This window comes from Cydia strobilella, chromosome 25, assembly GCF_947568885.1.
Source record: "Cydia strobilella chromosome 25, ilCydStro3.1, whole genome shotgun sequence".
Lineage (NCBI taxonomy): Eukaryota > Metazoa > Arthropoda > Insecta > Lepidoptera > Tortricidae > Cydia > Cydia strobilella.
In genome coordinates this window covers 5144879-5171701 of record NC_086065.1, presented here as the reverse complement: position 1 = coordinate 5171701, position 26823 = coordinate 5144879, and the positions used below count along the sequence as shown (strand labels likewise).

Sequence of the window (26823 nt, the reverse complement as noted above, 5' to 3'; positions counted from 1 at the left end):
GTTTTTGTTTCTTGGTTATGATTTTTTTTTTCGACATTTACTTTTTGATTTATTTTTCCTGTTCAAGGTAAATGCGGTAGTACTATTAGTTATTCTGTGTAAATGCCTCTATTTATAGTGCCACATAAAATAGTAGAAATTAAATAAAACGTGACTAAAAAATCCATACTAAATTGTTGCCATGTTGAAGCATTTTACGTCAAATGTGACAGTTACGTAGGAAGTGGCGCCTTCGATAATTTTCAACAATTTCTTGTCGGACTATAGTTTGTTCTGAGAGTTCATCTAGTTTTTATAGAAAGTGTTGTGTGAATTTGGAAACAAATTATAGATTTTTCAATTTATTAAATTTTACATTTCCGTACCTTAAATGTCAAAAATGCATATTTTGACATCTATTTACATACTTACAGTAGTTACAGTACAGTACGGTGGGGTGACTTCTCGATAATTCTTATCGTAGTCGAACGAATGACCATGTTACGGGTAAATCATGTACTATCAGCCGTAAAAGTCCATGCCGAATTTATCAATAAATTCATTCATAATTTTTCCATGCAATTTCGCAGCTCACCTCGCTAATCCAGACGGGCAAAAAACCGGCTTTTGACAGATTACAGAGGTTTCCGGATTATCAACTGCACATTTATGTTATAGGAATTAATAAATTTTTAGGGTTCCGTACCCAAAGGGTAAAAACGGGACCCTATTAGTAAGACTCCGCTGTCCGTCTGTCCGTCCGTCTGTCAGTCTGTCACCAAGCTGTATCTCATGAACCGTGATAGCTAGACAGTTGAAATTTTCACAGATGATGTATTTCTGTTGCCGTTATAACAACAAATACTAAAAACAGAATAATATAAATATTTAAATGGGGCTCCCATACAACAAACGTGATTTTTTTGCTGTTTTTTCCGTAATGGTACGGGGAACCCTTCGTGCGCAAGTCCGACTCGCACTTAGCCGGTTTTTTTTAATTCTTATTTATTATATTATAGTCAAGTCTAAAATACAAATTCATACTTTATTGGTGTAATATGATCCATATTCCGGTTTTACCAAATGGGTTTAAGTAGCCAAACTCTACTTCCGCACATCACTTGTTTTTGTTCTCTCAATGAATTTTATAATACACTTTGTTTATTCTATTATTAACTTGATGGGCAAGTTTATTCCTAGTTTATGCTATAACGGATTTATTTCTTGGCGCAAACACTCACGTTTTAAATCACATTTTATGGCTACCCGGGCCCGTTTCTCAAAAGCTTGTAACTTGTAATACAAGTGGAAGTCCCTTTCTAACAAAAGCTGTGAAAAACCGGCCAAGTGCGAGTCGGACTCGCGCACGAAGGGTTCCGTAACATTACGGAGAAAAAACAGCAAAAAAAATCACGTTTATTGTATGGGAGCCCCATTTAAATATTTATATTATTTTGTTTTTAATATTTGTGGTTATAGCGGCAACAGAAATACATCATCTGTGAAAATTTCAACTGTCTAGGTATCACGGTTCATGAGATACAGCCTGGTGACAGACAGACAGACAGACGGACAGCGGAGTCTTAATAATAGGGTCCCGTTTTTACCCTTTGGTTACGGAACCCTAAAAAGTGACATCCGCATGTATGTATAACAAGTTTTAAGCTTTTGAGAAACGGCCACCTGGTCGCGTAAAGAAATTAGTCCACGTTTGAGAAACTTAAATTTGTTGTTGTTTTAAAAAGCTAAATCCGCTTCCATCATGCAAAATGGATTGTATTTTAAGCCCTACTTAAGATGCCTTGAACCTACTAAACTGCATGGATTATTATCTATTCTAGTTTACATGAAAAATACATAGCAACATTTATAAATACAACAGCCAATACCTGAGTAAACTACACAACATAATAATTAATAGTTATTTGTGCAACAAGAGAGGAAAGTTGGTTTTTCTTGCGAGTGTTTATTTTGAGTCCCGAGAAAGCGAAAGATTCAATAATTGAATCACGAGCGAAGCTAGTGATTCTAAGTTAGAATTTTGAGCGTAACGAGGGACTCGACAATACGAGATGTTAAATAACTTTGCTCTCGTGTTGCACACATAGTTTTTCACCTCAGTAGTGAGAACATATTAAAGGTTAAAATTTATTTCGAATTACACAGAATAATACAGAGAAAAAAAATTGTAATAAAAGTATGAAGTGGCAGTTTATGGCCTAAACTAATTTAAAAAGCTACTTTGTTTCACTCCCTGGAGTGAGGAAAGTCGCACTTTCTTCACTCCCTGGAGTTAGGAAAGTCGCACTTTCCTCACTCCAGGGAGTGACGAAAGTAGGCTTGTTCGAGCTGCTGAGGTGAAAAATATATTATTACTACATTATAACAGAGATGTTCAATATCTGTGGTTAATCTGTAATTACTTACTTTACTATTTATCTTCAGTGTACAGTCCCCATCAGATATATCCTAGCGGCCAGGGTGCTCAGAAATATCTGAACACGCCTCTATTGTCAAGGAGCTCGGGTGCGTGTTCAGATATTTTTGAGCAATTCGGCCGCTCCGATCACCGATATATCAGATGGCAACTGTATATATCAGATTTTTACAGTCCACATCAACATACATGGAGCCATTTATAAATCAATCTTATCATAACGTACTAAAAATAAACAATCAAAAGCCTCTTTGATTTTAATCTAGATATTTCTCGAAACGACCTATACCTACAACACATACAATTAAAACGTATCAATCAATATTGAAACTTATCCACAAGTACTACGTTTCAAAATTAATTGACAAAACGAAATTGATAATATGCCAATCCAATTTATTAAAAAATAAATCTTCTAGCTATCAATTTAAAGTCTAATTTCATTTGCAAATAACTAAGAAAAATCCCGGTTATTAATAATAATATGTCATGCTAAAGTATATCTTATGTAATGGTTCCAAAGTGCATTTTTGTATGGTGTTACCTTTTGTAAAAGTTGAATGTTACCGTCAAGGTTCGTCTTATTATCTCTGTTGAAGCTTTTTTTTTTAAATATGCGAATATGATGGAATCTTTGGGTACTTCAAAGGAATATTATTGGCATGATGAACGGAGTTTTTTTGTATGATTTTTCTTTTAACTGGCTTAGAAAAGTTTACCTTACTACTATTTAACAAAATGTTTAGTGACGAGGGAAGGCAATCTCGCACCAAGATTGGCGATTCGAGATCTCGCACGAAAAATCTGAATCGAGATTGGGTGTTTCGAGATCTCGACCGTCAGACTTTCGAGATCGAGATTTGCCGTATTTAAAAATGTGTTGTATTGATCAAAATTCTCTTAGAATTCCGTATACCTATACTTATTACGGGTACGTCATACGAAAGTGTTTTTCATACATTTAGCAGCCCATTTAATAATTCCACCTTTTAGTGGCAGGACACTAAAATTCATAACAGAAATCGTGGAAAAAACACTACAAAACCACTTACATACTTATATCATCGTAACGACGCTACGCCGTTAAACGAAAATTCAATTCGCGTGCCTATAAATATACCGTGACGTCACTGTACCTGCGCAAACGCAGATCCTCCCGCACAAGCTGAAACCGACCCTATTTATATGCAATTAGAGCTCATTTCAGATTGATCGCGCTTATCATTTCATAATTACCTTAAAACAAATGAGAATCAACTGTATGCTTCACTTTTAAGCTATATTTTCGATTGTAACAGGAAACATCTTGATATAATTCATTTTGTTGCTCTGCAATATAATATAGACTCTGTTGCTTTAAAGTTATGGTCGAATTCGGCTTGTTTAGCGTTGTCCGACATGAAATAATGGAAGTTATGCGTTGTGTTGACTCATTCGTTAGATTTCAGTGCGTTACGGTGATCGTGTATTGTTTTAACGACTTCAGCTCGAGTTTGTGGTAAGACTTTGATATATTATGATTTAGTGCTGCGATGTCCATAATACTTGTATAGTCGACCTAAGTAGTTAGACTTTTTAATGCGCATTATGGGCAGAAATAATATTTAGAGGGAACTTAAATGGTACTTGACTACGGGTTTAAAGGTGCATCCACTGGGTATCGCTGTTATCTGTTAACTATTAATATGGAATGGATCAACTGTGGGTGTGGAGTAACACTGTGCAATAATAAGTAACTAGGTAAGCTAGGTACCAACAGCAGGCGTAGCTCACTCCGCGATTTCGTTGCGTCGCTACAAGTACATGCGGCCCACACCAATTTTGGTGTCTAGCCATAGTAGTTGCCGCGCACCGCTATGGAACCGACGGCTGCTCTCGCTTGCGCCACCTTGCGGTCATATCTGTCTTAATAGACGCGTTTTGTTAGAGAGTGAACTTTCTGTACCTAATACTATAATTTATTCTCTGCTTGAACTGTAGGTGGCAGCACTTACTTTTGGCGTAAAGTGTCAGTGTCTAGTTTTCGATTTAGGCTATAAATTTGCAGATCCTCCAACGCACACGGTCCCTATATACCCTTAACACTTTGAGCGCTAACACAGCGTACGCGGGGTGAATCAATCCTTTGATACCTACGTGGGCGATCTCGTTGCGAACGCGAACGCCGCCGTGGGCCCGCCGCGCCGCGCCGCACCGCTTCACGTTCGCGAGTTGTTCGCTACTTTCCGCACCGTTAGCCTATCGTGCGCGGCGCGCCATCGTGAGCCTTGTCACAATGCACTAAGGTTGATATTGGGCTGCAGCCGTGCGCGTTAACGTCTTTGGCGGTCACAGGATTATCGAACCTAAACATCTGTTCAGATAATTTGTGTCCATTCTCCGTTAATCCGTTATACATTGAAAATCATTACCATCTGGTAAAAGATGCCACAAAACGTGGCCATTTTACAATAAAGGCATAACATCTGCCGAGAATCACAAAAGCCCAGCCGCATTTTAACACGTGATGCCCGTGAAGGTTGTTATCTTTTGCTTTGCGCCGTCTGGCTTGTTATCAGTGTGATAACAAAACAATAACGACGTTAGCCGATAGTTTACGGCGTTAGTGTTTTGATGAATCACCCGTATTCATAAGTTACATAACGTTTGTAGATTTAAGTAATATTTACTGAAAAGACGTAGGTTTGTACTTACCTGCGCGCCATTAATTTATTACGTAACACGATTTAGGGGGGAGGGGGGTCGAACATATCTTATTTTTTTCTTACAAGGGGGAGGGAGGCGGTTTTCATAGTTATTACGTAAGATCACAAAAGATTTTTTTTATTTCTATGAAATTATGACGCTTAAAATAATACTTCCACACTAACATTTTTATGAAATTTCTCGAGAACGAAGAGAATTTTGCCTTTAAAGGTTTTTGAAGAATTAAAATTTATTGCGAATACATATAAATTACTAATATCAACACATACAAATAACAATAATCAAATACTTTGTATTTAAAGTACTTTCTCGGAATTTTCTTGTTTTTGGTTACTAATTCATTTACTTTAAAAGACACTGCACCTACTTAATCTTTCTGGTTTAACCCGTTGGTTGACTAGTAGATAGAGAATGCCTTAAGGCATTAAGTCCGCCATTTGTACATTCATGTAGTTCATGTAATGTGCAATAAAGATTAAATAAATAAATTTCCTTTCAAGAGAAATTTCTCGAGAAGCTCCTCGCAATATTCTTTTTTATTCCGAAACTTCTCGAGAACTGCCCATCACTAGTTTCGGCATAAAAGACATGTTTCGGCCGAAGGTTCGGTTTCGGCCGAAAGTTCGGTTTCGGCAAAAATCCGGCTTCGGATTAAACACAACAGAAGACAAGCTTGCTGGCTGAATCATGAATATCATAATGGAGCCATGAAACTTTGATGCATGGTACCAAGGTCAGCATCGATTTTGCACCAACTCTATTTAAAGACGAAAGGTTCCGGAACCGTTTTGGTACATTCGCCATCAGATATATCGGAGCGGCCGAGGTGCTCAAAAATATCTGAACACGCCTTGACAATAGAGGCGTGTTCAGATATTTGTGAGCACCTTGGCCGATCCGATATATCTGATGGCGACTGTACGGTGTTATATAATAGATACTGATACCTCATTATACTGCCATTCTGTAAGTAAAATCTAAATATATACAAAATTCTGACTAATACTTAATCATCATCATCATCATGTCAGCCGATAGACGTCCACTGCTGGACATAGGCCTCCCCCAAGGCTCGCCACTCCGACCGATCCGAAATACTTAATAATCTTATTCATTCACAATCACAATTTATACGAAGGCCGTACTAACAAAGTCATACTTGTTGTACGAGACACTTAATAAAATTTTAATCAAATGTTAAATGTTCAATAACCCTACAGTTCAGCAGATAAGCTGTGGGAAGCAGACAGACAAACAAACGAACCGGACAATCACCTGCGCGCAAATATTTAACGAAATCGAAAATAACTCGTTATATATATAACTCACTTACTGTCAAAATCGTCACGATATCGATATATTATTACTTATTTTCGTATAGATTTCTTAGGGTCTGTTTGTTTGGATCTGTGGAGTGACGAGAAAGGATCGGATTAAGAATGAGTATATTAAGGGAAGTTTGAAAGTAGCACCAGTAACGGAGAAGATGAGAAGTAGTAGGTTAGCGTGGTATGGGCAAGTGATGAGGAGGGAGGAATGCCATAGAGGCAAAATAATGCTAGGCATGAATGTTGATGGACGGAGAGCGAATAGTAGACGCAAAAAACGATGGATGGATTGTGTGAAAGAGGATATGAGAAAGAAAGGAGTGAGTGCCGAGGTGACGGAAGATAGAGGAGAATGGAAGAGAAAAACATGTTGTGGCGACTCCACATAACGTGGGATAAGGGCAGGAAGAAGAGAAATTTCTTAGGGTTAGGATTTCGTATTAAATCATAAACATATCAATAATTTTAAGAGAAATTGTGACGTACATAATATTAACACAAGAAACAAGGACAAGTTAGCAGTGCCACACGGCTGCAAAAAATTAAAAATTCCTTTGAAGGTAATTGTGTACGGTTTTACAATAAACTGCCAAGTAGTATAACTAAGCTTCCAATGAATAGATTTAAGACATACATTAAAAGTAAATTAATTTGTAAAGCTTATTATAGTACCAAAGATTACATTAATGACAAAACTGCTTGGGACTGAATGATATTTATGTTTGTTTTATTTCTTGTGCTGACAATTTTGATATTGATTTTCTATTAATTTATTAATTGTTACCAATTGTCTGACATTTTATTCCCTTCTTGTATGTAAATTCTCTATTAATTTATTAATTGTTACGAATTGTATTTGTTTAAAATTTTATTTAATTCAGTGAATGTTTGTTATATTTTATTTTCTCTTGATTATGACTGTATGACTTGTCAAGTGCTTATTTTTAAGCCTACTTGAAATAAATAATTTTTGAGTGTTTTTTTTGAGTTTTTGAGTTATCGATCTACTTACATTTTTTTGTATAAATTTCGTCTCAATAATCGTCTGTATCAAAAGTTCCGAATGTCCTATAATGTTTCATATTATTTTTTATCTGACCGTATTTAAGTGCCTAGTCTTTCCTCGTATCTTCAGGATTATCGGCGTCACATGCCGGAAATCAGAACATGTTTTGTTAATCGTAATCACTCTCCCCGTTTACGGACGTTTTGATGTAACGGCAGTGTAGATAAATAATTAGAACAGATAACGGCTATCCGTCTGTATGTGCCCAATCTATGATCGAATGTTCGTTGTGTAATGGTTTACATAAGACTGATTTATTGATCAAATAATAAATATCAGTACCTATTATGTTTTTAATCGTACGGCAAACTTAAAAAGGTAGGACTATGATGTAGCAGTTTATTTAGGTGTATGAAATATGAATGTTGTAACACTGAAAATATAGAGCAGATTTTGATAAAAAAAACCGACCAAGTGCGAGTCGGACTCGCGCACCGAGGGTTCCGTACTTTTTAGTATTTGTTGTTATAGCGGCACAACAGAAATACATCATATGTGAAAATTTCAACTGTCTAGCTATCATGGTTCATAATATACAGCCTGGTGACAGACAGACAGACGGACAGCGGTGTCTTAGTAATAGGGTCCCGTTTTTACCGTTTGGGAACGGAACCCTACAAATAACTAATGTAATTTTATCTTCCAATCTAGATGGCAAACTAGGCCTTGGATGCCAACTTTATTCATTTCCTAAAAGTAGGTATGCAGAGGTTATCTCGAAGAGATCGCTCATTTGCGATAAGACTGCATGTTGTTTACTTCTACTCGTAATCATATTTTACATATTGTATTCTGTATTTATCGATATACATATGTATAATCGGAAGTCGATAAACGAGAAGTCCCTATGACAGCTCAAATATGCTACGAGAATTCCGGGATTATTATATATACTATCCAAGGGCCTGACACTCTTTGATAGAGAAAGATAGTCTCATTACGATTCCTATAAGAGGAAAGAGAAAATAGTGCCATGCTTTCTCCTTATCACCGACCGGGTGGCATCATAGGTAGGAGGCGATGGCGAAATACCGAAATTTATGAGTGAAATAGAAAAATCCTATGCTGCCCAAAATTTATATGAATATTCTTTCTCTTACCCCCGGTCGCTCGGCGGCGCGTCTATAACTACTTGTAAACTATGTCTGTGATACTATTACAAAAATAGCCGTGAAAATCGATTCTAAAACAGCCTTGGCTTGGCTTGATTATAGATATTAGATACCTCTTAGAACAATTATCCGTTAAAATTACCGCCCTAATGTGAAATTATAATCTGGTAAAACAATTTTATCAGTAAGAGAAGACGTGAAATTCGAGATAACTTTGGAACATCGAATCTATTTTTCAAATTTAACGTATTTTTCTACCGAGAATTTGGTTTGCCAGACTATAGGTACATATGACAGAAATAGCCACGAAAATCGATGGCCAAACGGCCTTGGAAGTACTAGATACCCTGGCACGTCTTATACATTAAGCCGTTAAAAATACCGCATCGTACCATGCGTGCCATGGCAACCCTATAAAGTAGGTATTAAGTAGCATATAACGCTGAACCGATTTAGTTTAAATTTGACGTAGAGATAGTTTGAGTCCCGGGGAAGGACATAGGATAGTTTTTATCCCGAAAATCATCCCTTAAGAGAGTGAAAAGCGGGGTGGAATCATGGTGGAATTGAGATAATTAAAGAGTTGCCTAATAATTTGTGTGCGTATTATGCTCAAATTGAATGATTGCTGTAAGACTTTCTCCAGGCGCTATTTTTACTCTAGCTGGGGTTACTAAGTCCACGCAGACGAAGTCGCGGGCAAAAGCTAGTGTATTATACATATAAACCTTCCTCTTGAATCACTCTATCTATTAAAAAAACCGTATCAAAATCCGTTGCGTAGTTTTAAAGATCTAAGCATACATAGGGATAGACATACATCCAGACAGCAGGAAGCTACTTTGTTTTATACTATGTAGTGAGTGATGAACGCGATTCGATACGTTAAGACGAAATACGTATTCATCTTTACTTTATTTCACGTCAACTAACGTTAAAATAGTTTTTCTTTTTATATCATATATCATATAAGGTACTTTCTACAATTTTAAAGAACACAATACAAGATTAGTTGAATTTGAAACTGTAAAATAGAATGGTAAAATAATTTCTAATTTAATTTTTTTTCACATGTTAAGAGGCCGTAGTCGATTTTGGAGCAAAAATGTAAAATTGATAGATTTAGTCGTTGAAATTATACACGTTTTGTTACGTAATATCTAAATAACAAGTATTGATTTCTATTAGCACGTCTTCTCATCTTGCCTTTTAATAATGAGGTCGCGAGCGTGCGTCACCGGTAATGCATGAAGAGAAGGGGCAGTTTTTAAAAATTCATCAAAAAATCATGGTGGTAAATTATACAAATTGATGTATAAGTATAGTTTCAACAAATGTTGTAGATTGTTTAAGTATCAAAATTACGTTGAAATTAAGTCGATTTTCAGAGAAATTGTCACTTGTTTTGAAGTAATTTCTGGACAAAATTGATTTCGTCTAACTTTCATTTAAACTACTTCAAAGTCATAATAATAAAAATGTAGTCTGATAAACGTCAAGTACAGGATATGTGAAATACAAAATTACCATGTTTAGCAGTCCAAACTTTACGAAATTTACAAATAAGAGCGACAAAATCAGTGCTTTACGCGCATTTACCTAAACGTCCATCAGAAAAGCAAACATTACTAATTTAGTGAGTCTGTTTTCAAAAAACTGATCTAATAAAAGGTAAGATAAGAAGACGTGCTAATAGAAACCAGTACTTGTTATTTCAATTAGGTAACAAAAGGTGTAAAATTTCACGGACTAAATCTATAAATTTTACATTTTTGCGACTAAAATCGACACCGGCCTCTTAATTCTAGATTCTTTTATTTCTTATTTTTATGTACTTAGAGCCCCTACGAAACAAAATACGCCTGCATTTACCTATATGGAATACATTAATTAGCATACATATAAGTCTCGCATTTGAAAATGCGACCAAAATTTATAAATATAATATGGCGTAATTTCATGTCAATACAACACATACCTGTATGTTTTTCCTTGTGGTGGTTATATTGCGTGCGTATTACTCGTATATCTAAGGCTTTCTCAACTTTGTTAGTTGCTATCCCTTTCTAAACAGTGTTAGTTGCTATCCCAATATTTCCAATAAAAAAAACTAAACATTAATGTCTCCGTCACGGTGTCACGGTTGACGAATCGCAAAATAGTTAAAAGTTCCATTTGTGTTAGTCGCGACAAATCAATGTCACGCTTGGATTGTCGTCGCGAATCTGATGCGTTCCACTTGACACCTAATGTGACGTCGGTACGCGTCAATGACGTGGGCAGAGATACATGAGTTTAAAAATATGCCATGTCAAAAATACTTATAATAAATAATTTATGTCAGACTTCGGTCCATAATGTTGTTATACTTAATGTTATCAAAGTGAAGTGTAACAAGTACCCTTACCACGAGTCGTGGTCCACGACTGCCTTAGCAGAGTCAAACTGACAAATTCGCTAACGTCTGCGTAACTTACTTTCTATATATCTCGCTAGTCGCTCGCACTAATACCTATAGAATAGAATAGAATAGAAATAATTTATTCGTTAGCACACACAAATAGAAAATTATACAAAACAGAGAAACATGAAAAAAGCCGGCCAAGTGCGAGTCGGACTCGCGCACCGAGGGTTCCGTACTTTTTAGTATTTGTTGTTATAGCGGCAACAGAAATACATCATCTGTGAAAATTTCAGTTGTCTAGCTATCACGGTTCATGAGATACAGCCTGGTGACAGACAGACAGACGGACAGTGGAGTCTTAGTAATAGGGTCCCGTTTTTACCCTTTGGGTACGGAACCCTAAAAAGAAAAAGTGCCACGAAATGGTCTCACCTCAGCATGTACCTATACGAGTACGAGCGAGATGCATAGAAAGTAATTTACGCACACGCTAGCGTATATGCTAATGTCAAACTGATGGTGTGGTAGCCGCACTGACGTCGAAAGGCTACCTACCTAATAGGAAACTACCTAGTAAACTACCTGTAAACAAACCGCCTTGATGCATCAATGTCATATTTTATTATCTCTGAAAACTTGTCAAAATCCTGTTAAAGGTACAGTATGTATAAGTTACTCTATGGTTTACTAAAGGGGTTAAGTGCTGCACTCTGGTGGCAGAACATTGCAGTAATATCCCCTATTAGTTTTGCCGATAAATGTAATTCTGTTGTATGAAATAGAATTTTTTTTTTTGGCTCTTTTTTGTTTTACGGTATAATTTGTTGGAAACATTTTAATTTATTTGACTTTATTGTCATTAAACTTGCCATCAGATATATCAGAGCGGGCAAGGTGCTCACAAATATCTGAGAACGGCTCTATTGTCAAGGAGTGCGTGTTCAGATATTTGTGAGCACCTTGCCCGCTCTGATATATCTGATGGCGACTGTATAATCAGCAGCATAAAAAAGATGAGGTGTTCAAAATTATCTTGACAAGACTTTATTGTAAATAGAGCAAGAACATGTCAAGTGCGGCTACCACGAGTTGACATTTGACGTTTACGCTAGCGACTGCGATTGAGTTCACGCAGTCGCTACTTCGCTAGCGTAAATATCAAATGTCAACTCGTGGTGCTGGTCGTGCCGCGTCCATGGCAGAAGACCTCAAACGCCGCAAATATGCCACCCTTGGCAGCAGTTATATTTTTGAGGCGTTTGGGGTCGAAACGCTGGGGCCGTGGGGGCCAAGCGCGCGCCGGGTATTCAAAGAGATAGCGGCGCGCCTTATAGACGCCACAAGGGACCAGAAGGCTGGCCAGTATTTTGCTCAACGCATTAGCATTGCCATTCAACGTGGCAATGCAGCCAGCCTTCTGGGCACACTGCCCATCGGCAGTGACTTGGAGGACGTGTTTTATTTATAGGGCCTTTATTTTAAGTTTATTTATACCTAGTTTGTATTATTATTTTTAAGCCTATTTGTATATTCATAGATTTGTTTTTATAGATTAACAGATAAAAATAATTTGAATCTTATTATAACATATTGACACTCGTGGTAGCCGTATAGATAAGTAAAATGATTAAGTATTTCTGTTCCAGACCTTATTAACTTAAGATATATAATATAAATATAGATCAACCGCATGTTAATCAATATTTGTGGTATTTTCTATAAAAAGGGATTGTTTTTATATCGGAGCATCGTTAATAATGGCGTAAGCGCCATCGACAATAAGGTCCCTTTTTATAGAAAATACCACATTTATAATCTTAAAATAATACGTGGCTCTAAGTGGAACCTATCAATTGGTAGGTTATATTTCATTTCACAATGTACCTAATTATCGTACCTACTTTATAAATTTAGTACAAGGCTTAGTAACAATTAGATATTCAAGTACCTGCATAAAATCAAAAACTTAGTTTTTATCATAAATTCAAACATGGTCTAAAAATCACTTTTAGTCGATATTACAACGTTATTTATGCCCATACACAACGTACATCTTAATTTTTAAAATTATTCCCACAAAAGTAACGTCGAAAGAATTGTGTCGTTTTCAAGCAAAAGGTACCAGATTGTCGCTTGCCATAAGGACGCTCTGGCAGGGTTTTCGTATAAGGATACAAGCAATTTTCTTCCTTATGGTAAGCGACAATGTGGTACCTTTTGATTGATAACGTCACAATTGTTGTTTTATTTACGTAAAATTACCAAAGTATGATGCCACAAATATAAAACATATACTCATAAACATATTGGCAACCGGTTAAATGCAATTCGGTTTGATTATGTTTTTTTATTCTATTTTCACGCCATTTATCCAACTCAATTAATATTGCATACAAAAATTCACAAATACAACAACACCACATAAAAGTCCCGAACACACATTTTTATTCTTATTCTAATGAGGAATAAGGTTCAAAGTCATAAGTTACATATCGTCGCTATACTTACTCAACCTCATATCTGCAACAATCATTTGATGGAAAGGTCGCTTTTCTTGCATTCGGAATACGGGTGTTTTTGTCATCAAATGAGTGTCGCAGATACGAGGTTGAGTAAGTATAGCGACGATATGTGTTTACCGTAAAAAAAGCCTGAAACTTGGTACGCACAAGAGCAATAAAAATTAGCTAAATTGTATGGAAACATGAAAGAAATTGACCTGTTTTAATTCTGTAGACCTAGTGCGCAGCTTAGGTTTAAAAGGGCTTAGGTGTGAAACTTACACCCTTTTTCACCTGCGCTGCCCGAGACTTGTACAGTCCAGGGCATAAATATATATACATTCCCAAAGTTTCAAAAATATGTGTACGCACTTACACCGTAGACGATAAAGTCGTGTTCACATATTTTTGAGCCATTTGTCTGGATCGATATTTTTGCCTTCGACTGTACCCTTATTCACTAGGGCCACAGAATTGCTCTGTGTAGTTTACACAGCTGGTCGCCAATTGCCTTCAATTCGTCCAGGCTCAATTGCTTCAAATAAACTTTATTATCAGCTCCCTATTGTATAACATGTCAATACGAGTACACAGAGTATATCGTGGATCTGTCTTTAGTGTGGTGCTTATTATCTTCAAAGATAGATATAACTCCGTAATAGATGGATACAGTCTAAGGAAAAAACGTGCCTCGAAAATCACGAAAATTTGATTCTCGATCAGATGGCGCCACTAGTTTTGGCCTACTCTCGTATAGAGGGCGTTGACTGTTTCGTTTGTTATTTATAATTTTAACGCATACCAGTGAAAGAACATGGGTCAAAATCATATAAAAATAATTAATGCAAATAAAAAAATCATTTATCCATATTTAAATACATTTTATCGTATTTTTATAAATATTAAAGTGTGTATTTAAAGTGTGTCGCAGATGGCAGTGAATTTACTGGGGTTACAAAATTTACTATGACAGTACCGCTCTAGTATAAGTTACTCTATGTTATCTGTGTGCGTGACAGCGGCGCCCGCCTAGCGGCTGTGTGACACATTAGCTATGTGTAACAGTTGACAGACGTCAGAAAGTATGAAAATTTGATTTCACTAAAGTTCGCGTTTTTGCCGCATCGAACGTGATTAATGCTTTTGGTCTACCTGCACATTAGCCAGTATACTTTGCCTATGACAGCGAAACAGCACTTGAAAACATCAATCGCCATTTTAATTCTCTTGTAACGACTCTAACACAACTTAGCAGGTGCACCATTCTTCAATTAATAAAAAGAAAAAAAAACATTGATTAAACATAACTACCTTGCTGTTATCAAATTGCCTAAAACTAATTCAATACTCTCTTTGTCCACAGAAATCGCGTACCGGGACCCATGGATCTAAGCTAAGCCTAACTAGTATAAGCAAAATGTCACATCACCTGGTGACAGTCTGCATGTTTTGCCTGCTCTGCGCAGCGCACACATGCGGGGCCCACGTCGAAACTAAAGACGTACACACATACGAACCGAAAATAGACTACAACATACCCTTAGACTTGACAGAGAAACGAAAGCTAGACCACCTAGAACGCTACAATCATAAACTGCAGAAAATAAGACAGCCACGCCCGAGAAGACACCTCGACGATGTCTCGGACACGTATATTGGGGAGATTTTGAAAGAGTACGGGACTGGGGATACGATGAATTTGACAGGATTCAACAATATGCTGAACGTCCTGGATTTGTCCAAGTTGGTGCAGGGAAGGGTTGAGACTAAAGAGGGGCCAAATCAACGTAATTCTGTTTATGTGAGTATTATGTCGACCTTTTTTTTACAATAAGGCAAGCATTTGACCGCAATCTCACCTGATCGTAAGTGCCGATGCAGTCTAGGATGGATCATGCTTACCTAAAAGATGTCTGTTAACTCTCGATTTAAAAAGATCCAAGAATCAGTGGATATCATTTCTGGTTACACCTAGGTACGTTTCCACCCCTTGAATAAACTATAAGATGTCTATTCACTCTCTATTTAAAATGATCCAAGTTATAGTGGACTGAGAATAGATTTGCAGGAAGTGTGATCTATTATTATGAATACTTATAGAAGATATTTGTAGAAGACCAGTCTCTGACGCATTTCATGATCATAAGAAAACTTGACGTTGTTTAAAATTTTTGTTTATAACCCCCCCGACGCAAAAAAGCGGTGTTATATGTTTGACGCCAATGTCTGTCTGTCTGTGGCATCGCAATGGATGGGCCGATTTCGATGCGGGTTTTTTTACGTGAAAGCGATTTTTCTTGCGGTGGTTCTTAGCTATGTTTCATAGAAATCGATCCAGCAGTTTGAAGAGTATCAGCTCTTGTCCAAAATGATCTAAGGCATTTGTGTAAAATGTATTTTGTTGGCATATACTCGTAGCGTAGGGTTTTTTTTATTTATTTTAGCCCTATAAAAGCAGCACATAAGATTACACAAATAGAAACTTTAGAGACTCTTGGCTTAGATGTGGAAAAACTTTTTAATATGAGTTAAGATTGTGCGTCTTTCCTAATTCATAAAGCCTAATTCTCTTATAGGCTTGCTGGTACATACTTTTCAAAAGCTGTATGATTAAGGCAGTATATATCAGTAAAATGTATCCCAATCGTTAACTTTCGTATTCTGAACAGTAAAACCGCCTGTTTTGACGAACGTTTTGACCCAGATGGACTCATACCTTTTGTTAGATTGCTAATTATATTTTCCTCTTTCAGTGTTTAAACAGCTCCGATCTCATCACAGCCGTCAACAAGGGCCTATATACAGACGATCACGACCATAACGACCACAAACATACAGACCCAACCCATGACCATGACGTGCTAATAACAGAAGACACCCTCCGGGCCGTCTGTCCAGTCCTCCTCTACCAGAAACTCGGGAAACCGGATGAAAAACGAGACTGCGTCATACATAATAAAGTCACAAATGCACAAACAAACGTAAAAAGTCTCGAAAGCGCAGTGACGAAGACAGATAAAAAAGATGACACCAATAAAAACATGTTCGCCGTCTGGCTATACTCCTTCCTTAGTATAACAGCCATCAGTGCATGTGGTCTTTTAGGAGTAGCAGTAATCCCTATAATGCATAAAACGTACTACAACCATCTCCTTCAGTTCCTAGTGGCGTTAGCTGTGGGAACTCTCTGCGGTGATGCGCTGTTACATCTAATGCCTCATGCAATGAGTCCGCACGAGCATGTTCATGGGCATGACACCTCATTGGAAAATTCAACAGCATCACATAACGACGGTATGTGGAAAGGCCTCGCCGCCATGTTGGGTGTTGTCTTCTTCTATTTCACTGAGAAGGGACTGACTGTTGTCGTTGAATGGAGGAAAAGGCGTCAAAAGCTCGAAGAAGACAAACTTCCTTCAAGAGTCCGAGTTTTGAAAGACGAAACAGTCGGAGGTTGCTCCGGCGGCGCTAAAGCCCCAATCACTAACTCTACTACAAATTCATTCATGAAAATCTTCAAGAAAGATGAAAAGAATGATCCCACAACTAAAACTTGCAAACACAAGTATTCAGAATACCCGTACTGTTACGACGAAATCGACACAGACACACATGACGATCACCATTTGCGGGATGGTCAGATCCCACCAAGCCCTAAAGCTAAACAGAACAACTCTGTGAGTGTGGTGTCATCGAACGCGTTGAATGCTGAGGGTAAAGAGGAGCCAACGGCGAAGGACTGGCTGCTCAAGGCAGAGCCGGCGTCGGTGGTGGAGATGAACAATATTAAACATAAGGAGGATGGTGCTAAGGATCTCAAGGATGGTGACAGCTATACAGTTATATTGAGGTTAGTTATAAAAATACAAGGATTTAACATTGTTAATTCTTAACTTTATGTCGAGTTTTTAATACTCTATTTCAACTCTTTCTCAATAGTCTTGGCGACATATGCACGAATTATTGAAGGATAACGTATATTATTTTTCTATCAAAATTTTATTGATTAATATATAATTAACAATATGTTTGTAAATATATCAATATCACACATCAAATAATTACAAAATTAACACTTCAGTCTCTTAAACTTAGTAATTGAATGTCACGCCAATTTAACGTCCTTCCAATCTGTCATTGTACTTTGCTAGAGTCTGTAAAGAATTCTTTGTTTTCTATTTCTCTTAAGTGAGGTTTTGGTATCAACAGGGGCCTGGGAATATCGATATTGCCTGACTGCTAGTATGTTATATATTTTTTTTTTACAAAAATGTATTACAGGGAACATTCCCGGGCCCACCACGGGCACTCCCACGCCCATGGCCACGTCCACGCCCCTCCATCTAGCATGTCTTCAGTGGCATGGATGGTTATCATGGGCGACGGACTGCACAACTTCACTGACGGCATGGCTATAGGTAAGTTTATGACTAACTAGTCCACTCAGTTAATCAAATAATACAGAGTTCCTTAAATGATCGTCTTCGTACCTTAATTTCGCCAAAGACATATTATTATAGGATATTGAGTACAAAAAAGGACTACACCTTTACAAAGCACTTGCCTGTTAAAATTATTTTATAGATTATGTGATAAACCCATTTAAAACAATCATTGTTTAAATTATTTTTCTAATAACAACAAAACACTAAACAACATTCATAATACAAAGAACACTACAACTTACAAAATTAAAAAGACTTCCACCATATCACCGCTGAGTCCTCAGACTAGATATTTGTATAACAATTATTCCTCAATGTCAACGCCATCCGTCGCCAACAGGAGTCTAAGCCAAGTCTCGTACGTACTAAGACGCGTATGCATATCAGGATGGCCAAGCGCACACGGAAATCCCCATGAAACTATCCCCACTATCGAGATTTCCTTATCGTTTCCACGAAGTTCAGGAATCAGCATTACTGCACTCCCAGAATCTCCGTGACACATGCCTTGCCCAGCGCCCTTCTTATGCATAGTACAGAGCTCTACAGAAGAATTTACAGGAGGCGAAGGTCTATTCTGTAGATTAGCTTCTTTAACACCCTCCTCACACTCTTTAGGACCCATTGTGGATACATCAAGTCGTTGCAGACGGTCCGGGATCGCCCCCGGATCTTCTAACAATCCCCAACCAGCAACAGTGACTTTCTCCCCATCGCCAATCCATTTGAAGTCCAATTTAATTATACTGGGACGTGAATCATTCAGAGGCTCAGCCATCCTTAACACGCCAATGTCATTCTTTATTTCAACGCGATCCCAATCAGGATGCTTCTCGAATTCGGAAAACTTTATAACCGTATAACCTTTACTTATATAAACACTCCCTATCTGACCCTGGAGTGAGTTTTTGGAGTGAGTCATCTATACAATGCGCTGCGGTGAGCACTGTCTTATGTGATATCAGGGAACCTCCGCACATGAAGACCTTCAAATGTACACCGACAACTAGGCCGATCATATGACGTGCGTCATCTTCGTAAGCATCCTCACCGCCAACTATGCGAGAACCTGTTTGGTCGTAGGATTCTTCAACTAACCCCATTGATAATCCAGAAGTATCCATTGGTATTTGAACGTCGCGATAATTGTAAGAATCTTCCATGATTTCAATTATGCGTGGTCCTTGATAAAAATCTTGAGGGTCGTACAGTTTGTCCACTTGAAAACTCATTGACTCAGGAGCTTCCATACCACCAACTTTGCTTAAACCTTTGTAAACATTTTGAGGGTCCTGAACTTCTTCGTATGGAAGACCCATGGATAACTTCAAGAGTCCGAAGACAGCTAATGCAATTAAATACATCTTTCTTCGGTTTGGAGAACTGTTATGATGATCCAAATTTTGTCCGTCTATTTATATGAAACGTATTCGGTTATCTTTTTCCTATCAATGACTGATAATTTCTAATTGTCCTTAAAAAATATGTTATTGTTTTCTCTATGCGATAATTATCTTTCCGCCTAATTCAATTAGTAATCTAGGTTTAAATATGTTATTATTTTTAAACAAAAAATGTTTACCACTAGGTCACAAATAGGTTGATGCTCTCAGGGCGTCAACCAACAACGTTTTTGAAATTGTTTTTACCTAAGGGGATAATAATTTACCATTAAGTACTTTTTCTTTTTCGACCTTCGAATTGGTTAGCATAAAAGTGAAATACCATTGTACCTCTCTCGTCGTATGATAGTCCCTATCACAGTTTCTAAAAGTGTCTTTTAGTTGCATTTGATTTAAAAATAATATTTTTTTTGCCGTTTTTTGCGTAATGGTACGGAACCATTCGTACGCGAGTCCGACTCTCACTTGGTCGGGTTTTTTAAAAACTTCGAAAATGTCTACAAACATTTTACGCGATTACTACTCTATATTTAATGAACTTTCATAGTCTCATATAGGGACAATCATTCGACGCGAAATGAATAAGTTAAAAAACCGGCCAAGTGCGAGTCGGACTCGCGCACCGAGGGTTCCGTACTTTTTAGTATTTGTTGTTATAGCGGCAACAGTAATACATCATCTGTGAAATTTTCAACTGTCTAGCTATCACGGTTCATGAGATACAGCCTGGTGACAGACAGACGGACAGCGGAGTCTTAGTAATAGGGTCCCGTTTTTAAAATCCTTTGAGTACGGAACCCTAACAACCTGCTTGGAAAATGTTCCTTATTTCATACACAAGCCAATAGCAACGTTGTCAATTCCTTATTGTCAATCATTGGTTATGCGGCCGACGCCATGACATTGGCCTTGCCAAGGCCCGTGCCGATCCAGGTCAGCTATTGACATTCCGTGACAGTGCGTCGCGGCCTCACCTCAAGGGAACTTCGATCTAATTAGTTAATGAGTTTTTAGGATGTCTTGTGTCTATACTGTAAAATAAGTTTTTGGCAAAAATTTCATTTTTAGTCCAAGCTTTTATCGCTGACTACTTTTCTTTCCACAGGCAACTAATACTTATCGACACAATTCTAAAAACCCCAAACACAATTGTGTTTGGGGTTAGCAACCAAAGCAACGCAACCTAATTAGCAAAGCAACGCAACCTAATTAGGTTGCGTTGTTTTATCACAGAGTTCCTATTACCACCTTCTGTCTCCATCATCAGATCAGCTCGATGGTACTATAATATTGCATTGTCACCAGACTTACATATACATGCAAATTTTCAGCTTTATTGGAAACCGGGAAGTGGGTCAAATTTAACTTGCAAGATTAGACTTACAAACATGTTACATACATATTACATACATACTTACATAGGTACACTGCAAGTTAAATAAAAGCTTGTAATGTATCTAGTTTGCTCCATCATCATCTTCCTCGCGTTATCCCGGTTTTTCGCCACGGCTCATAGTAGCCTGGCCCTTATTTCACCACGGTGACTGGTGCAACAATTGCCGAAATCACTGTACTGACGTCACAGGCCTCCATAGGCCACGGTAACCGCTTACCATCGGACGGCCGGTGTGCTTTTTTGCCACCAACATTTTAATGAAAAAAAAAACTCCAGTATATCGCCAGTAAATAAGTACTTATTTTGCGAAGCTAATGACAATTGTCACAAGATTTAAAAGAATTTTCGGTAATTCTTGACAGGAAATGAGTTCTGTATCGAAATTTCGTGACACTTGTCAATTAGCTTCGCAAAATAAGTACTTGTTGTAAAATGTTTGTGGCAATCAAGCACACCGGCCGTCCGATGGTAAGCGGTTACCGTAGCCTATGGAGGCCTGTGACGTCAGTAACAGTGATGTCGACAATTGTCGCACCTGTCACCGTGGTGATATAGGGGCCTGGGATCCTACATTGCTCCAAAATTCTAAATTTAAATATTGTGATAGGTATGTTGATGTTAATATCATATTGTAACACTTATGAGGTCGTGAAGTTTTGATATAGTTTTCATATACATTATACATATGTGCCATTCTCAATCAAAAGGGTACTTATTGTCGGTTGTCAATAAGGCGCTATGTTCATATAACTTCAATTTGAAATCAATCTTATTGACAAGCGACAATGTGATACCTTTTGGTTGAAAATGTCACATATAATAACTGTTGAAGCACACTTACTCGGTGTGGAGCAAAGTACGCACATTTTACGGTATTGCACTTTATTAGCAATTTACTGACTTTGCGAATGACAATAGCGATAACAATCATTTTTGTCACAAATCATTCCAAACACGCAACAAGTAGAGGATAAAACACAATTATTTAAATAATTTATCTTTATCTATTGCGTATGAACACCTTAGTAGGTACACGATTAAATTTTTCCTGCCTTTGGCCGTCTAGTAATCATTAATATGCATACGATCATAAACTCACGCCTGTATTCTAAAAATACACTCTTTGAACTAAGAACGGTTCCTCGCCGTATGGCTAGGTCAGAAAAACCCTCTTGTCATAGGACCTACCTAATGAACGACTTCCGGCTGTTATAAGAAGTGAATTGTGTGACCAAACGTTCAAACGCCGATTAAGAGATTTTTTGTTTGATAAACCGTTTATTCTGTTAGTGAATTTATGGATGATGTATGATGTATTTGACGATCCACCACAGGAGATACTATCTTGACATTATTTTGAAATCTTAATATTCTGTAATTATTTAATTTTTAAATTATAATTTTATTGATTATATTCTTATGACATTCCTTGTTTTGACGATCATGATATGAATTCTTGTAGATTATATGCCTGCAATTTATAATGTAATCTGTATTATGAAATAAATGAATAAATCTAAGGAAAGTCTAAGGAAGGTTTTAAGGCGAAAATGAAACTATGGAAGAGCTTTGACCGCCAAAGACCAACTCAACTAAAATATTTTCTTGTTTTCAGGTGCTGCTTTCGCTTCTAACATTGCTGGTGGCTTTTCTACGGCTATTGCCGTCTTGTGCCACGAATTACCCCATGAATTAGGTAAGTTAGTTTATTTGTATTGTTACAAACAAAGTTGAAGTTGAGCTTTTTGACTACTGATATTTAGACTTTTGTTATAAATGTATATCAGTTTCAGATTGCTCTTGTCCTCGTGAGTTGCGAAATCTGTTGTTTCCTTTATGAATTATGAACCTTCTATTAATGAGTGAATTAATTGAATAGAATTTGTGTATGTTAGTAAATTACTTTTGTTATAGTTGAGCGAATTACCGTCTATTCCTTGTATGTTATTGTGTATTTCTTTTGTCTTTTGTGTTTTGTGTTACCCCATTTTTATGTATAATCTCCAATGCGATGTAAATATTGCTTGTGAATTTAATAAATGATGAAATGAGTTGAGTACACAGAGCCTTACGTGGAGCATTTGAAGACGTGTAATTCTATCAAGTTCATGTTCATTTTCCTTGAATTAGTTAGTAATAAAATGGCTACATTAATGGCACATTAACCTCCACAATTTAATAAGGCCTTAGTAGTTAGTATTCTAAGTAGTTTCATAATAAAATATAATAAATAAATTAATATTTGTCCAGGCGACTTCGCAGTACTACTAAAAGCGGGCATGTCAGTCAAGCGCGCCGTGTGCTACAACGTGCTGTCTTCAGCATTATGCCTCGGCGGCATGGTCTGCGGCGTGCTCGCCGGGCATGCGCCGAACGCCACCCGCTGGCTGTTCGCGGCGGCAGCCGGCATGTTCCTATACATCGCCCTTGTCGATATGGTAAGTGTATCAACTACTGAAATAGAGTATATGGCTACCTGAGACTTTTGCCTCGGCGGCATGATCTGCGGCGTGCTAGCCGGGCATGCGCCGAACACCACCCGCTGGCTGTTTGCGGCGGCAGCTGGCATGTTCCACGCAAGTTAAACGTGCATGCGAGTTTGTTACTCTATTTCTCATTCAAAATTTCCTTCCCTAGATGCCCGAGCTCAGCACATCTCACAGCAAGGAAGGCACACTCTGCCAATGCCTGCTCCAACTCATGGGCCTGGCTTCTGGCATTGGCATCATGCTTGTCATTGCCCTATACGAAGAAGACTTAAAGACGTTGTTCGGGTAAACAGTGCTATAAGTGTTGCAAGTTCGGTCATGTGAATCCAGTTAACAGTTTTAATGACATAGTTATAAGGTTTGGTTTCGTATGGGTTTCTACTTCTGCTATTCTTGGGCAAACTTCAAACATATCTGTGGGTAAGAAGCTAACTTAATGTCCTATAAGGGTAAATTCCTAAAACAGAACTCTAGATGACAGTTCCGTATATATTTCTTTTTTACTAAGAAGTTACTTGTTTTATATTGCAGATACTAGAATGACATTTAAATTGATCTAAGTTGTCCTACCGATCTGTTATTTTAGTAAAAAATAAGCGTGATTGGGTAGTATTTTGGGAATTTTTAGTATCTAGGATATAAAAACAAGTCTTGTCTTGTGTAACAATAAATGGCAATTGTCGCCTACCGTTGGTCGCATTTTTAATATAAAAAATATTAACAGTTTCTAGTTAATTTTGATTGTCTGACGTACAAAGGCCGGTTCCAAAAAGACGCTACAACCCCGGACGTATTTCTAAAGGTGTAAAAAGTGCTAGTAATATTAAGTAAAACTTAATAAAAAAACAGACTGTATTAATAATCCATCATGTAGTTAGAAGAAGCGCCTAGGCCTGCGATGATACTTGCACAGCATTTCATGATTGTGTACTTGTACTTACCTAGTGTATTTTGTCTGTGACTTAAATATCAATACCAGTAACCTCTTTTTATATAGGTTGTCTTATATATTCATTGGGTATGTAAATTCATAATATTCATAGATTTATGAATAAAATAAATTCAATGTTAAATGCAAAAATCGTACACAAATGGCAATACAATTCTAGTATCACTTCGATATTCTGTAAAAAGATGATCTTTAAAGTCGTTTGATCGTTACATTTAACATAATGTAAAAAATATCAGTGACAAGTTATCATGTTAAAAAAAACTTTAAAAAAAGATACACAGAAGTGATCATAGGAAACGTATTCCTAGTCTGGGTACTTCAGCTTTTCAAATGAAATGTAGTATTAGCTTAATGTATCTTCTATTCTCATCCAAATATGTACTTAAAACCCTCGCAAATCTAAAATAGAAAAACTTAAGTTGTAATGTATGTAAATTATGCTCATACTACATTTCTGCAAAGAAATTATCCTAATAAATTATGAGATATAATTGTGATTTACTTAGTTGTCTTAATGAAAACAACGCTCAACTCGAATACTTAAAATTACAGTACGAAAATAATATTTCTTCTGTAATTTACATACGAGTACCTATAATTCTTCTATGGAGAGGAAAAGGAATATTGTATTTTTTTTTGTTTGAACTATTATTTGTGAAATTATTGTCAATCTAGATTACTATTATCATCGAATGTGTTTAGTATGTAACATTGTACATAATAAATCGTAATACCTAAATTGAAAGTGAAACTTTTAATATTACTTATTAAAACGGACACACATCTGTGAAATACGTTGAAACATGGCGCCACTTTTTAACCCTTTAACTGCTTCTGCCTTTTGTACTTGCCAATGCAATTGCAAAGCTGATGAAATACGGTATACGAAAAAAATACAATTATAATATTCAGCTCATGAAAAAGGGTTTAAATCATTACAATAAGTCCACGCGAGTAATTTTATAACTTGTGTAGTACTTTAAAAGTTCAACGTATTAAATAGTAATGTGTCAATACGCTTCTTACAAAAGAGTAAAATAGGTAGATTTTTTATCTCGAATTTGTCTATGTAATATTGAATGGAGATGAAGTTTGATAGGACCAACCCGTATTGACAGTGTCATCAGTATTGTTTTTTTTTAATGTTTCTTGAAACAACATACATAACTTTCAGATGTAAAAATAGTAAGCGTGTAGTTAACTTTCTTTTTTTCTACTGCTAAAAAATGTTCCTATGTCATGAAGTAACTATGAACACCTAACAATTTTGCGTGATACCAACATATCGTCGCTAGACTTACTCAATGTCATATCTGCAACAATCATTTGATGGAAATGTCGCTTTTCTTTCATTCGGAATACGGGTGTTTTTGTCATCAAATGAGTGTTGCAGATACGAGGTTGAGTAAGTATAGCGGCGATATGGTCATATACTGTCAATATAATCGTGTCATTCAAAGTTTGCTTTTATCGTTCAAGCGTGACGTGTTTTATTTCATTCAAATAGTCTGTCACAGCTACCTCAAAACATGCTGGTGCTGGTTGCTTTTACTATGACTACTGTAGTCATAAATATACGTCATAAGCAACAGCATTCAACAGTTTAGAATCGTTATTCACTGTCTTCCCGGTTTTTATTTGTAATGTCAACTGGTACTTAATGATTACTTATATTTGGGTAAGTTATAACTTAAATACATGAATAGGTAGATATAAATATGACGTTACAACTTTTTTATAATTACCAGTATTATTTATTGAGTAATTTTAAAATTGAAACTCCATATAAAGTTGATTTACATATAAGTATGAACGTTTAAACATGTTGTTTTGGTGGTTGTAGATACAAAATCTGTGAAATTATGTGGTTCCTACAAAAAAAGGAAATTCCAATTTCTCAAAAAAATATCAAAGCATTTCACTTCGATTTTTATTGTAATTTTAACTTTTACTTTAAATAAGCGAATAGTAATTTAATGTTTAATTTTAAGTGATTTAAGTTTGCAATCATGTTGTGTGTCGATGGTGCTGAAACCATCAGTATTATTGTCAATATTTATTGTAAAATAGTTCAATCTGGTTCCTATGTCACTGGCAATGTAATTTTATACTGTTGTAAATAATGTGCTTTTGACGTGACCTACCTTTATTATAACATGACACTGGAATGTGACAAATACTTATAGTGCCAAAACTGTCAATTGTCATTATTTTGTATTCCAGTGTAAAGGGTGGGTAACGTTCGAATATTGTCAATAATATTGATGTACTGTCAGTAAGGTTCGCCCGAGCGATGTGTGATATCTGAGGACTTGACGATAGTTATATTGTATTATAAATATGGTTATTCGTATTTCTTTTGTTTTATTTACATCCCTTTTTACTCTGATTATAATTATTCAGTGCTGTAACACTATAGAGAATATTACGCGAAACTGCGCAGGGGGCGCCACTACCACAATCTGAGGGTCTATTACAAAACAAGAAAATCAAAATTTCGTTTTCGTTATCTTTAAGTGCATCTGTCACTCTTGAAAGAAGTGTCTCCAACAGAAGTGTCTCAGAATACACTATTTAAAATAGGTAGATACCGTAGATAGAAATC

General features: G+C 36.7%; 2 protein-coding genes across 3 annotated transcripts in view; one reads left to right on the top strand and one right to left on the bottom strand.

Annotated features, from left to right (window-relative positions):
- LOC134752805 (zinc transporter foi) overlaps positions 1 to 26565 on the top strand; it is a 45364-nt gene extending 18799 nt beyond the window's left edge. The window contains exons 1-7 of one of the 2 annotated variants that reach the window (XM_063688540.1): positions 3831 to 3914; positions 14897 to 15334; positions 16287 to 17383; positions 17815 to 17951; positions 22393 to 22473; positions 23028 to 23215; positions 23415 to 26565. In XM_063688540.1, coding sequence (XP_063544610.1) covers positions 14951 to 15334; positions 16287 to 17383; positions 17815 to 17951; positions 22393 to 22473; positions 23028 to 23215; positions 23415 to 23555 — 2028 coding nt within the window. In that variant the 5' untranslated portion in view covers positions 3831 to 3914; positions 14897 to 14950 and the 3' untranslated portion in view covers positions 23556 to 26565. Of the gene's footprint in view, positions 1 to 3830; positions 3915 to 14896; positions 15335 to 16286; positions 17384 to 17814; positions 17952 to 22392; positions 22474 to 23027; positions 23216 to 23414 lie in introns of those variants that run through there. The other variant, XM_063688539.1, reaches the window with a different exon arrangement.
- On the bottom strand, positions 18263 to 18883 carry LOC134752690 (chymotrypsin-1-like). The gene has a single exon (XM_063688369.1). It carries the CDS (start codon positions 18754 to 18756, stop codon positions 18283 to 18285), a length of 474 nt encoding a protein of 157 aa, XP_063544439.1. The 5' UTR covers positions 18757 to 18883; the 3' UTR covers positions 18263 to 18282.
- Positions 26566 to 26823: the final 258 nt, after the last annotated feature.